Consider the following 15,001-nt stretch of genomic DNA (forward strand, 5'->3'; position numbering starts at 1 on the left):
AAGGATGACCAAGTGATGCTCTTGAGACACACATCCCAGCTGGAGACACTGGCAGCTCCCACCAAGTGTAAGCTAGTTCTTCAAGGCTCTTGTGCCAGGATGGTGACTTAGCCATGGGGACCACTGTGTCTGCCATGGCCTTTCTGAGTTGTGCCCTCTTGCCTGTGACCAGGCATCATAGCTCTGGGAATTGTGGGCACTGCCAAACTCCTTTGGTATCTCAAATAACTCCAGCAGCCCCTGTAGACTCCACCCACCCATGCCCATGCACCCTTAGTTTTCCTCCACTGTGGTCCTCATTTCCAGTTTCTCCCAGGAGCACTGAATGCCAGTGCACAAGAGCTGGGAGTGCTTGCATGGGGGAATCTGCAGAGCCCCACAGAATGGCAGGGGCACATTGCCCTGCTGGATGCTGCCCAGCCTGCACAGGATTCTTCCTTGTGCAAGGGACAGCGGGGTTAAGTGGGGATTCCTGGAGCCAAGTCTGCTCTGATCTTCCAAAGATCCCCCTGACATAGTGACAAATGCTTAGTAAACATTGTCTATCCAAGGGAGGGTAGCAACTGGTTCTATCTCTTGCAAAATACAGCAATCCAAGATAGAGAACTCTAAATCTGAAGGGGAAGAAGTGGTGGGGTTAGAGTAAGTCCTCATACCCATCAATCAGTGATCTGAGACATTGAGAAGAATGGAGAGCTGCAGCTTCACCTGCCCTGGATCATCTCACAGCAAGAGGAGGCATGGGGTGGGGAGGGCTACTTTGTGGAGAGGAGAGAGTTGGGAGGACAGAGAGAGGACAATTCCTGTGTTGTTGCTTCCAGGGATCAGAAAAGTTCACCTGATCTGCACATGCTCTGGACTCCACATGAACATGAGAACATAAGCAAAGCCATGCCAGATCTGTCCCTTGGTCCACCCAGTCCAGCACTCCAGTGTCTTGGGGGCAAACCAGGTGTCTGCAGGATGCCTCAAGCAGGATGGGGACAGGATGGGGACAGGAGAGGATACAGAGCAGATCATCTGGTTGCTGGTAGCCAGAGGCAGATGAAGAGTTATAAGTATTCAGGGCTACCCTTCCTTGAATCAGAAGAACCCACCTTGAAGATGAAGATTTGGGTGCAATAATAACCCTGGCTCCTAGGTCAGTCTAAAGTGAGGTCTTTGTAGGAGCCATGGTCCAAAGAGCCTAGATCAACACAAAGGAGCAGTCTCTAGTGACTTCTGGAGAACTCAAATGTCTTCTGAGAATACCATCCTTTCTCCTCAAGGCATTTTCTGTAATTCTACCCAATGTAGAGCCCCAGTTGGCATCTACAGCTCTGGAAATGGAGGGGAGATAATCGATGTGGGCTGAAGGACCATGTGACAGATATTGTATGGAACCGATCCTCACTTTAAAGCCTCAACGGTGTCTCCTTGCCTGTCTGCTCACATGGGGCCCTTTTTGTTTCTCTTCAGCCATGGGTGTGGGACTCATCTTTCCTTTTTTTCTAGGAAGAGGGAGTGGGGGGGGGTGAGAGGATGCAGGATGGGCAGCAATCAAAGGATATTGGGGACAGGTTATCAAGAATGTTGGGCAGAGGAGTGAAATGAAGAAAGTTGTTCTCCCTCTTCTCCTAACACACCTTTAGAACCACCCAGAAATGGATGAACATAACAGAGGGAGCTTGGTCCAAGGGATCCTCAATTCTTGGAGACCCGACAAGCCAGACTTGGAGTATGACTACCTTCTCAGTGTAGCTGAATGGAAGAATGAACGCTCAGATCCACAAAGAAGACGGCAAGCTTGAACCTCAGCTCTTTATTGGCAGAAAAATGGGGAAATCACTTATAATACAGAAACATGGGGAAATCATTATAAGCATGAGTAACAAATAAAAAATAAGGAGTTGCAGAATTCCACCAGGTTCTAATATTTTGGTTTTTGCAATCAGAGATGCAGAATTCCTTAAGACAAAGCATGAGCTTGCTAGGTATTTTTATACTGCAAGGGAAGTGCAGGTGCTGATCCAGTGGCTGTCAACATCATGCCAAAGCAGTTTTGGAGCTAGCTTTATCTGAAAAGCAGGTGAAACATTAGCATGAGGATTTATGTGGACTTTCCGAGGATTGCCCCCTCTGTCACTAGCTCCACTATGTGACACAAGCAAGCGAGTTGGTCCAAATAAATCCTGTTGCTTCACTTCTCCTCCCAAAATGGTTCTTCCCATTTCATGGAGTGGTTGTCAACCTCAGTTGAACTGTGTCTCTTGCTGTAAAGCAGGAATGATGCCGCTTTTGCCAAGTTTGCCTGGCATGGCTAACAAATGCAAATTAATAGTGTTGCATCCCTATTTTTCCCCTGGTCCCAAGTTTTCAAAATTGGAAGAGAGATTCTTTTGCCAAACGCAAATCCTAACAATGGGGGAGAGTAAAAGATAACAGCCATTGAATGTGAGAGTACAAAGCAAGAGAGCAACCACAGTGATTCCTAAGATGCTAAAAGGTCTTCTGTGGTCCTTTTGCAAGGATGAAATGAAGCCTCTTTTCCCAAGCGAAGAAAGAACCAAAAGAAAAGCAGATTCCTGGGGCAAGAGTGACACATAAAGCAAATTTATACCTCAGTTTTCATCATGAGATGTTCCTTTGTATTCAGATCAGGTCGTAGGATAATAATGTAGCACTTGGGAAGGAAAATGCAGCCCAGCAGCCCAGCACTGGAGGCCAAGATGGAAAAGACCTGCACAGCCACCATGTTCTTCCCCTTAGTGCTTAGGTAGGTGGGCACAAAGGACACCCAGATGCTGCAGAAGACTAGCATGCTGAAGGTGATCAGCTTGGCCTCATTGAAGGCCCCAGGCAGCTTCCTGGCAAGGAAAGCCACTGTGAAGCAAATGGCAGCCAAGAAGCCCATGTAACCAAGGGCAGTGTAGAACATGGCCACAGAGCCTTCGTTGCACTGCAGGATGATCTGATCTGGTTGGGAGTGCAGGTCCAAGTCAGGGAAGGGAGGGGAAGTGCCCAGCCAGATGAAGCAGATGACAACTTGGATGCTGGAGTACCCAATGATGATGTAATTGGCCAAAGTCTTCCCCAACCAGTTTCTTGCCCTGTTGCCTGGCTTGGTGGCCAGGAAGGCCAAGACCACAGTGATTGTTTTGGCTAGGAGAGAAGAGATGGCAACTGAATAGATGATACTGAAAGCTGTTTGTCGGAGAATGCAGGTCATTTTGCTTGGCCAGCCTAAAAAGAGGCAGGGGGACAAGAAAGAAAGCAGGAGGGAGATGAGGAGAATGTAGGAGATGTTGCGGTTGTTGGCTTTGACTACAGGGGTTTCTCGGAATTTAACGAAGATTCCTAACACAAGTCCTGTGAATAAGGATAGCATGAGGGCCATGGAAGCCAGGGAGATACCAAGAAAATCTTCATAGGACAGGAAGATGATCGCCTTGGGTGTACATTGAGTTCGGTTCATGTTTGGATACTGATCCTCTGTACATTTGGTGCAATGGTCACCATCTGGAAAGAGAAAAAGAAAGTCTCCCTTCCATCCTTAACAGCCTCTTCCCTTTATGTTGAGTCAAGGATTTTGAACAGGTAACCCTGGGAGTGCAGCTCACTTGCCTCCAGGCCCAGTCACAATTGCTGAGCTTCCTCGCTCTCTCATGCCTAAAACCTTCATTCAGTAAGCACTGATTCTAGAATCCAAAGTTGTGTGTGGGGAATCTCTTGTCACCAATGTCTTCCTTGGCCATTTACAGGTTTTGCCTACACATTTTCCCCTGGAATGTTCTCCCCTTTCAAAGCCATTTTGTCATTTGAGACCTCATCTAGGGAACCAGGCTGAAGGGCACTTGTCCAGGTGCTCAGATCACTGGCAGAGTCTCTTTTGCAGGCCACACACTCTTTCTATCTGAATGATGTGTGGCAGGTCAGCTCCTAGGGAGATTCCTGCATGGAGCTATCCTTTAGAGCACTGTGCTTTGTGGCAGAACTGGCGCATTGGGAGAATCACAGAATTAACCATAGAACAGTCTTGTTAGAAGGGGCCAGGAAGCTATTGAGTCCAATGCCCTGCTGTTGCAGGTCCTTAAGCTACAGGATCTCATGTAGATGACTGTCGAGATGATGTCCAAACATGACATTCCCAAGCATGCTGGCATATGGGCAGTTGAAGCAAAGGAGCAGAGCAAGAGTGCCAGCATGCCATGGAAGCCCTGTCTTGTAAATAGCCATGTGAAGTGAGCAATTTATTTTACAACATGAATAATTGGATCATACTTGGGGGCAAAGGGGAACCGTTCTATGCTGCTTGGTCCCGCAACTGTGCTCTGCATAGTGGATAATGCAGTATGGAGGAAGGGAAGTCCTCCTGCACACAGTGAAAGCATGGCATTTGCTAGCAAAGGTAATCGAGACCTTAACAAACATGGGCACTTTGACAGATGGGCAAAGATATCTCTTCTTATGCTCTGATTTACATTTATGACATATTCACATTTTAGAAAAGCCAATTCAATATTTGAATAATTCTTCAAGGAAAAGAAACCCGAGGAAGCGCTCTGAGACATGCAATTGCCCTGCTTATAAAAGTGTTTTAAAGCTGCTGGGAGGAAGCGTGGAGGACAGAATTTGCTGAGTAATGAGAGAAAGCACATTGCCTCACCCACAAGAATGGAGGAAATGTCCATCCTCCAACATTCCTCTGGGAGATCCAAGTTGTGAATCCATTTATGGATAGTACAAGAAAGACATATCTCTAGCAGAGAAGAAATCACAGGAGATTTCTGGTGACACATGCCCCTCTCCTCGCCCAAATGCATTCTCCAAATTGTTTGTGAGTTGTACTGCCAAATGAGTTGTGGATATTGTGAGAGGGTCCAAGTGTAGAGATGGCCTAGGGAGGAACTTTGCAGAGTAGGGTTGAGTACGTGCTATGTACAAACCCATCATGTAGAAACCCATCATGGGCTGCTACCCGGAGTGTGCTTTCTGATGTGGGGAACCCAGTCCCTGTACTAATGTGGCTGGATTTGGGGATACTACCACCCTAAAAACACATGGCTTGTTTAACGCTTTGTTCGAGTTCATTTTGCTCCTTCCCTCATAACACCGGTGCCTGAGGTCATCCTATACTGTTGAATGGTGGGAGATTCTCCATGGCCCAGCAAAGCAAGGTCATTCACCACAGAGAAGATTCTTGAAGTATGGCACTCACTTCTAGAAAATGAAGCAAGAACCATGGATTCAGGAGGCATGAACAGATAGCCCAACCAATTCATAGAGAAGGCGGCTTCTAAGGGCTTTGAGCCCTGATGGGAATATATAACCTCAAGGGCAGGGGAGGTAGGCCTCTGTGTTCCAGTTCCTGGGAAGATGGGTGGGGTTGTACTGTGGTGCTTACGAGATGCAATGATCCATTAAACCTGCAGCATCTGTTGAAGATGAGCATTCCCCACTAGGAATCCTCTCTAGCAATGCCTCCCCTTTCAGTCATCCATGGTATGCTCTCAGCCCCAGCCTAAACACTTTTGGACTGAGCCACCTACCTGGCATCATCCCTGAGAAGAACCCCATCACATCACCCAGAAGTTCCCATACACCCTCTTGCACAACTGGATGTTCCTCCCACAAACCAGGGTGCTGCTCCTTGTTGGAACTGAAAGACACCTGTGGGTGGCTTTGTAGCAGCAGTGGAGGGAGTAAGGAGATGCCCCTTGCAAGACTGCCCCTTAAGCTGGAACAGGGGACTCAAGAGGTTGAGGAGGCACACAGCAGGAGAAGGAAGGGTATCCTGGAGATACGGAAGGTAGGTTTCAATCAGGCAATGGGCTGAATCAGAGAAGGGAGTGGGGAAACATCCCAACAGGCACCATCTAAGGCACATAATGCTCCTAGAGAGAAGTGAGCAAGTAGCAAACAAGGCAGCTGATGCAATGTTGGAGCAAGAGATTATGGGAGGCAGAGCATGCCACAGAGAGGCTTGGGTTATGTGCTGCTGCCTACAAGAGTATTGGAATAGTTATTGGCAGTGAGTAGGATTCTCAGCAGGGTGTATCAATGCTTAGCAAGATGTTCCAGAATGCCCAGTGTTTTGGAGGATCATTGCCCTCCTCTGCAGGTTGGAGGGTCTACGGTCACCCACCTTCCTGAGTGGAGATGGTCCCTTCTGGGCATGGAGCACAGTCATAGCAGCAAACAGGCTTTCCTTCCTGAACCACCTTGAAGAATCCTGGGTGGCAGCTGTCTACACACCTGGCCTTGGGCAGGGGCTGAGCACAAAAACAAGGACCACAAGGAAGATGTGTTAGAGCTACTTCACTAGGGGAAAGGAGAGGCAGCATTGGAATGGTCAGGTGTGGACTTCTAAGACTGAAGCTGGTCCAGCAACTAGGTTCTTGCTGAACTGCATCTCCATGCTTGGAAAGCATTTGAAGAAATGAAGATGCACAAGTCACGTGCACAGAAGCAGGTGGCTGGCTTCCTGAGTTCCCATGGATGTGCTTCCTTACAGAGGTGCACACAAACAATTGTTGCAAGCTAGATTTGGGGCATAGAGAAAGTGCACTGGAGTCTGGGAAGCCAAATCAGAGAAATCTGATGGAGTCAACTTCCCAAACAGAATTCCTCACACATGCTGCCTCTAAGTAAACCTCAGCCATTGCAGACGATCCCAATGCACATGCATTCCCAAATACACATATTTGACAGGACACGGAAAGAAATAAAGCATGGTTTTCTTCACCTTGTTGAGCCATTTGGGCCACACAATGGCATCTTGGTCAATGGTGCATTTGCGTCCAGACCATCCCTGCCTTTCTATGCTCCCAACTTTCACTTTGATGACAGAGCGGTTGGGAAACTTTACCCAGTTGACAATGTCCAAGTCAGCTGCCAGGTCCCCCTTCTCATCCAAATACACTCCATCCATGGAATGATTGTGAAACTGGGGGCTCCTCAGGAAGGGGTGGAGCTGGAATGGGAGAGAAAGCGCCAGCACTGAGGAAAGATGAAGCCATGCTGGATTCCCCAGTTTTTCCCTTTTTGCTCAGGGCTGGTTATGTGATGAAGTGGCTGGTGTGTATTCCCCAATGGATAAGGGTCCAAAATTCATTCCTGAATGTTCTTGGTGTGCTATGGGAGGTTGGCAAGAGGAAGCCTCTTCTCTAATTATGCAAAGATGTTCTGACACTGTGGTCAGGTCTTGCTGTAGGGAAAGCGAGGCCAGCCTATTCTGGGAGTCTTGTCTCAACAGTCCTTAAGTAGCACCCAGGGGTCAGGCTGTTCAGACACACCTGTGAGTTCCTTCAACTGTATGCTCACAGTGGATTGCACTCTAGTGTCACACGTAGCCTATTGCTGGGAGGGAATCTGACTGTCCTGCCTGTAGATCAGGCATTACATTGTGCAACTTAATAAAGCAATGTTTTCAGCACAGAAGGGTTGTCTTTTGAATGTCCATGATAACTTTACTGTGAAATGTGATTCATGAGGTGGGAGAAATTCATTCTGGACAATGAAAATTTTGGAACATGAGCAAGCAAACAGTTCATGGGTCCACCGGGACAACTGGTTTGGGATCCAGAACTCAATGCAAAGTCAGAAGATGGGATAACCCAGAACCAAAGCCTGAATAGGGGTTGAAAGTAGATTGTCACTGAACTGTGAGACATTGCTGAAACATGGATTACCACCGGAGACCCAGCTGAGCCAACCCATGAGGAAACCCTGTGACCTTTTGACCATAGTTTGATATGTCACTCATCTTCAGACAACATGCTAACCTACATTTCAACAATAAGCCATTTCAACAACTCTTGTGTCTAGGTAACATTGTCCAAGCCAAATTAATCACCAGGCTGGATAGACTTGAGCAAAGACCACTAAAACTGCTACTGAGGCCTCATGCAAGTGGCCTTGAGCACGGGGGGTGGAGGGCTGCCAGATGGACTGCATCCTCTGCGTCCAGGAAAAGGCAGACAGAGAGAGCTGAGAAGACAATCTGACAGATGCAAGGGGGACCCTTCTGAGTATGCAATCTCTTGCCTCAGTTTCTTGTAGTTTCTACACTGTTGCTATTCCTTTTTATGCACATCAGAAAGGTCTGAAATGGAAAAGCAAATACCTGCCATGATTGAAGGCTTTGCACAACTAGTCTGTGTCCATTGTTAATCCTCATCTTCTTGAATCTGGAGGAAAGAGCAGCATCCAAAGCCTGCACAACAGCCTGGATGGTGTGGTAGGAGAAGTAGCTGTCCAGAGAGATCATTCTCTGCACCTCGTATCTGGGTGGGGCCTCCATGTTCTCCTTCTCTATGCATCTTGTCCACCCTTTCACGGACACCACATGCTTTGCATAGGAACAAGCAAATGCCTTATTCACAAATTCCCTCATAGCAAAATAAAGGGGTGCAAAATCCTCATAGTTGGTCCTTGTATTTGTCTGGAGAATGAAGGAAAAGAAACCACAGATGTTTTGGGAATATAGATTACTATACGAAAATGGAAGGGTGAAATCCCACATTGCCGTGGTTATCCAGACTTTCCCTATCATGGGTTTCTTCTGTTCCAATGCTAGTTCCACAAGATGTATTCCATATAACAATGAACTAGTCTCTGTACAATAAACAAAAACATGGATTTTTTCCAACTTCTCCATTGTAGCTTGACGAAGCACTACATAATCTGATTTCATTTCTGAGAAAGTTTGTGAAAAAGACACGCAAATGCCATTTCTGAGGAGCTCAGGTGTCAAGGTTCTCAAGAACATATTTCCATTATCAGTGTCTAAAGCAAAGAGCCCAACCATGGTCCATCTGAAATGGAGGAGGAGTTTGACGATCCCCACGTACTGGACACCTTCTCTGGGGAGCATGCGGTAGAGAAAAGGGAACTGGGCTCGATCACTCAGGACGTGAGAAGCAAAAGCATAAGTGACCTGGGGAATTAAAGAAGAGACTGATAGATTCATTGCAGAATCACGTTTCATTTCTTCATCTTGCAAGGTCATACTTCTTATCAAGTAAGTGTCTGTGTAAATCAACTTCCTTTCTTCCATCCTTCCTAAAAAATCAAATGTTTAGCCCTCATAAGTGTACAAATAGATGCTTGAAACAGCTTGAACTCTGGTGCATCTCCTAAGTTTCCACATTTGAGGTATGTTCCTGCTGATCATTCCAATTTTCCAGCAGTAAGACTAGTTCAAAGGGATGGGCATGGAAAAGTTTATATTCTGCCTTTTTCTTACAACCTTGTAGCAGCTCAACTCATCCTCCACCTTCTACTCTCAATCCTATATCCTCAACAACAAGCCTGTGTGGTGGGTAGGTATGAGAGTCTGTGACTGGCCAAGCTAACCCAGTTGGCTTCATGTCTGAGCAGGAACTAGAATCCTTAATCAGTCCTCCACGTGGGATCCCAGAATTTGCCTGCTTTGCCCTTTGTGCTGCTGCCTTGTGGTCCTTAACACTCTGAGCTACGTGCAGAGAGAATTTGAGAAAAGTGCCCATGATGCTGATGACACGATTTGTCCACTGGGTCAGAATATTTCCTTCATAATTGGCAACGTGGGCCTAGTGATTTAGAATGGGATGCTTGTGTGAGGCATGGTGGGGGCTTTAACCCACTACAACCCACTCCTGGTGTGTTGCTGTCATGTGCCATTAAGTCATCTCTGACTTCTGGGAAACCTGTGAGTGAAAGCCCTTCAAAATGGCATATGCATCCTCCTGATCAGCCCCTCCAAGTTCAAGGCAGTGGCCCCCTTTATGGAGTTCACCTATCTCTTATTTGGCCTTCCTTTTCTTCTTCTGTCTTTGACCTTCCCCAGCAGCCTTGATCTGGACTGTCTTTGCCTACCCACTAAGGTTCTACCCACTAAGCGTTCTGATCTATTCTATCAAAAATGCCAAGTAAAGGTAGATAGCAAATGCAAATGTTTTTCCCATTTTACCTGTCCAATTTTGTAGATGCTCAAAAGATTTGATATTTGGCTGGAGTTTTCAGAGTCAGATGCTTCGAGGACGGCCAAGAGTCGCTGTCGTCTGCCACACTTGTAGTTTGGGATGTGGGTCCAACTGGTTGAAAGCAGGTCTATGGCCGCATCAGTCGTCAGTCTTGCATTGCTATAGCCATCATAGATGTCATAGCCCAGGGTGATGTTGGGCAGGAGCCTGGGATTCTGGTTGATCTCCTGAATCGCAAACAAGAAGGAGAGGATCTTCCAGTAATCGGTGGATCCTGAACTGGGTAAAAGGGGGATGTGTTATGTCACATTGCCATCTACAACAAATCAAAATGTTTTTTCAGATGTTGCCCTGGGAGACCTCATGTACACGCACACACACACATATGGGCATCGTGTTTCTATGACTTGCCACATACAGAGACAGTTCCCAAGCCAAAGCCAGATGCCAACCTCTGCACTGCTGAGGGTGCCGCTCTGCACGGTTTGCTCATGCTGGTTTGTTGCAGATAAATGCTGGCTTAGTGTGACTAAACAACCCCCAAACCTAGCTGTGTATGTGCTTTGTCTTATTCCCTGAACCAGCTCAGCGACTTACTCCAACTTTTCATTAGAGGCCGGCTTCATGAAAGTGTGCGGAAGAAACTTGGCACGTGCCGCAGAGATGGCTGCACCAATGACATAGTCTCCTGGCCTGTAGTGATTCAGAGGATGGAATTCATGGTGGTCCCAGCTCCAGGGGCATCTGGCCTTCAGCATCCCACAGGACACCTCTGGGAGGAGCAGCAGTAGCATCAGGACAAAGAGCAGAGTCATTCTGGCTCAGCCAGGCACAGCCTCCTTCTTGCTTCTCCAGATGGGAATGATGAGTATTGGTTGGAGCAGTTGAACCGGCTGAATGAGGCTTTACTGGCTCCCCAGACAGTGAGAGAACCCAAACCAAGGCTTCCCCTTTGGGGGATGCAAAGACATCCCATGCACCATGGAATCATAGAATAGTAGATTTGGAAGGGGCCAACCCCCTGTGGTTGCAGAACACCAAGTTACAGCATCCTACTCAGATTCTTGTCCAGTTTCTTTTTTGTATGTCTCTAGTGTGGGATATCCCACCACCTCTGCAGGCAGCTGGTTCCACTGTCGTGTTGCTCTGACATTGAGGAAGCTTTTCCTGATATCTAGCCTGAAGGTCTTGATGCTTTCTCTGAAGGGTCTCCCAAGTTTTCAGTGGAAGGAGAGGCCTTCATGTGCCTTCCCTTTAGTGCCTGGATGCACGGCGGCACCTCTGGTGGCTCTGGCCTCCCATGTTTACAAGGGTGAAGTCAAGGATGGTATTTTCTGAGTGGGAATCTCAAGAGTCCTAGCAAGGATACCCATAGAGCATTGTGGTTTCCATAAGTATAAGGTCGCCAATTTGGGACACATCTGCAACTTCCCCACTCTGAGGGTTGTTCTATGCACTTGTGCGCTGCTGGAGAAAAATACTTTTTTGAGGACCCATGGATGCCACTCCTGCCAATGAACCTGTCTCAAGAAATGCTTTAGAATGCATGCTGTGCCATATGCCTCAATGACTGACTACTTATCACACATTTGCTATCCCCCCGTACCCCAACCACCAACACTTCCCAGCTTATAATTTGGGAAATCCAAATAAATGATATAGGGAAAAAGGACTGTGTGGGTATCCTTCTTTGATGAAGCCTCAGTACCCTTCTCCCAATTCCCGAAAGAGCCAGAAGCTCCCCAGCCAAGCTTCCTTTTCCAAGAACAAAGAAATTTCCCCAGCAATAAGAAACACCTGCTTAGCCCAGAGGCTGGCATTTCCCCTCTATCTATTCAGTAACTCGGCAACTTGTAATTGGTGGGTATCCCTCTACCCAGCAGTGCTCTTGTTGGTTTTTCTCTGCAGATGGGTTTTCCTGGGTGTTTTCACCAAGAAAAGTGCTGAGGTTTGCATCATAGAATTTAATGGTGTAAATTCTTAAAAGTCATAATACTAAATTGAGTAGTGATTCACCTGTCAAAACAACAATGGAACAAGAATGTCTTAAGTTGGTGCCTAAATGAAGGACAAGTGGGTGCAAGCAAACTCAGTGGGATTAAATTCCAGAGTTGGGTGCTCTGCTCGAAAAAGCCCTCTTTCCCCTTTGCCTTTTTCCTAACTGCTTGATGAGGAGGAGGAACACAAAGAAGGACTTTAGGGGAAGACTGCAGTCATCAGACTGGATCATTTGAAGACAGGTGCTTTTTCAGATTACCTGGCCCCAAGTTTCCTTGCCTGTCCATTCTCTCCTATTGTTCTGAGAACCAAATCTCCCACCTGTGCTGCCTCCTTCCAACCGCCATCTCCTTCTCATCTCTACATCTGACAGACTACTCAGCTCTTGGTGCACACTACTCAGCTCTCCAGACCCCAAACCGGACTCCTGTTTTCCCATTGGCACATCAGAGCTCTCTTCAGTTTCCACCTCATGCTCCACCCCTTGCTGGGTTCTCTCCCCACTCTCAAGGGAAGGTTGGATGTCACCCCATCCCCCTGGGGCAACTCTGCTAGGTCTGCAGACATTTCCTGGCTTTGATCTGACAGTGTCCTTAGCTGACATTCCGAAACTGCTTCCTCTTCACTGTCTGACCCCCCCTTTCCCATCAACTCTATCCAGAGACTGCAGCCTTTCCAGCTGCTTTTCCCGGTGCATGTGCACAAGAGAGGTCATCCCACAGGGTGACCAAGGCAGCTTCCATTCCAAAACCAGGCAAGTGGAACTGGGCTTGGAAGCATGCAGGCAGCCCATGCAAATGGGGCAGCATTGGTGTGATATGCTCAGGCTGTCTGGTCCCTGCTATTAGTCATCTCCTGTTTTGTTTCTTCGCTCTCAGCTCTGTGGCTTACCAGGCAGCCATGTCAGCTTGACTGCACAGAGTGTGCCCAGGTATGATTGTCCCAGGTATGATTGGTCAAGGTAATACATTTCATCAGGGGTAGTTCAGTCTTTAAAGACCATGATAAGAAACATGGGTTTATCAGTACCACTGTGGCAGAGCATGTTGTCTGAACCCAGAATTGTGGTTTCCACGGTGCTGTTATGCAACTACCACAGAGTCCCCTGGAAGGAACAGCAATTGCAGGATCTGCTCCAGCCATCCAACCTGATTACCTGAGATGTGCCGTAAGAGCCTGGAGTTGATATTGAAGAACAGGTGTGCACGATTGCCCTGGAAAGCACCATGGACCTGTATAGCCACTGCTCCATACATACGACCTGAGAAGGCATTGCACTTCAGGTTGACATCCACCGGTGGTGGGACTGCTTCTCCCTTCTCTGGGGTGCAGTATGAGAAATGTTTGCAAGTTGCCTCAGGACTTAGCTTGAGAAGTGGCCCAGTGTACAAAGTCAGGCAAAAGCGGTCTCCTACAGTGCAATCTGATGCATATTTAGATGGAGAAAAGGCTGCTGCTGTCTGGAGCATGCTGGGAGTGTTTGGCCCTTTTGCTTTGATCCCAACATGCATGGGATTGCTCCTGCAGGGCTGTGATCTGGAGTAGGGCTTCAACAAGCCAAGGCCCTTTCTTGGGAAGGCTGTTTCTCCCCAGTGCGTGGGAACCCACCTTCCACTGATAGTTTGGCTGGAGTGCATTCTTCCCTTGCTTTGTTTCAGATTGCTTCATCACTCACTGGAGGAAACAATCATGCTGGGGAAGGTGAAGGCAGAAGATGAGGAGGAAGATTAGCTACCGGATGGATCCATTCCATCAAGGCTTGGACGTGCAAGAGCTGAGCACAGCTGTCAAAGACAGGACTTATTGGATGATGCTCATTGCTATGGGGGGCCATATGACAAGGATAACCTGATGGCACCTGGCAACAACAATCTTCCCTCCCATGGACAAGAGTACCATCCCTTTTCTCTCTGTGATCATCAAAAACTTCTTTGGAAATGGTGTTCCCATCATACCAGATATGTGGGCCTTTGACAAGATTGTGCTGAGTGATTCTTGCAGGCGTTCTCATCATTCTATGGATGTTTCACAGAATTGAGCTCCCTGGGCATCCACTCTTTAATCTCATGCTGGAGGTAGAATGTAGGACTAATTGTAGCCCAGGAAACACGGGAATCGCTTCCATGCTCTCTATCCTCTTCATCCCACATTTCTTATCAAGATAAGAATGCCTTCCAATCTGAGCCAAAGTCCGTCTGTAGTGGCAACACCAACATAGACCTGTTCCTGATGGAAATAGATAACCTGGCAAGACTTTCCTATGACCTGAATTTTATTGTGTATGATTCCTCTAGAAGTCACATTAAATAGGTTCTTACAAAGACACAGGAATTTACTGAATTTTGTTGATCCTCTGAAGTTGCTGTATGGCTGTCCCAGGTTACCTTGGTTTCATTCCCTCAGTTCTCTTGGAAATGTAGCAGAAAATATAAAATGGCAGGAAAGGGACTCACAAAGTGGCACCCTGACTCCAGCTGGGGATGTAGGGCCAGGCACTGCTTCTTCATGCAGTTCCAGCACCCAGGGAAGTGTGCACCCACTTCTTACCACAGCAGCCCTTTTCGCAGCCCCCAGAAACCACTTTTTTGCTGCAAGGCTTCAAAAACCCCGCTGTGGTGCTGGGAGGAATGCTGGGAGTTGCAGGAGTTGTTCCCGCCAGGACATTGAAAAGAGATGCCTTAATCACTCCGAATAGGGATACATGCTCACCCTGATAGGCCTCAGGCAGGTCCCCCTCCTGGCTCTTCAGCCCTTCCCTTGAGCTCGTGGAACAAGAATGTCCAAGTGATGCTCTCCAGAGACACATCTGAGCTGGAGACACCTCCAACTCCCAAGGAGCATGAGCCATTCTTTTCAAGGCTACAGCATCTGCCGGGCTCTTCTGGGTTGTGGCCACCGACCTCACTGCAGTGGTTTAGCTGTGGCCCCTGCTGTCCGTGTCCTGACATAGTGGTGCTGGGAATTGTGGGCACTGTCACACTCCTTCTTTAGTATCTTGAGTAATTCCAGCAGGCCCTCAGACTACACCCCCCACACAGCACACTCTGAACTTTCCACCA

The 15,001-nt window shown here is 47.7% G+C and overlaps 1 protein-coding gene across 1 annotated transcript; it reads right to left on the reverse strand.

The window, feature by feature from the left end:
• Positions 1-2,593: 2,593 nt before the first annotated feature.
• Positions 2,594-3,454, reverse strand: LOC123019377 (vomeronasal type-2 receptor 26-like). The gene has a single exon (XM_044422204.1). The coding sequence runs from the start codon at positions 3,452-3,454 to the stop codon at positions 2,594-2,596; it is 861 nt and encodes a 286-aa protein (XP_044278139.1).
• Positions 3,455-15,001: the final 11,547 nt, after the last annotated feature.

Source organism: Varanus komodoensis, unplaced genomic scaffold, assembly GCF_004798865.1.
Source record: "Varanus komodoensis strain SLA01 unplaced genomic scaffold, ASM479886v1 scaffold121, whole genome shotgun sequence".
NCBI lineage: Eukaryota > Metazoa > Chordata > Lepidosauria > Squamata > Varanidae > Varanus > Varanus komodoensis.

What these genes read in the sequence shown, in the direction of transcription:
- LOC123019377 (XM_044422204.1), bottom strand. Translation starts at nt 3,454, where the DNA reads ATGAACCGAACTCAATGTACACCCAAGGCGATCATCTTCCTGTCCTAT.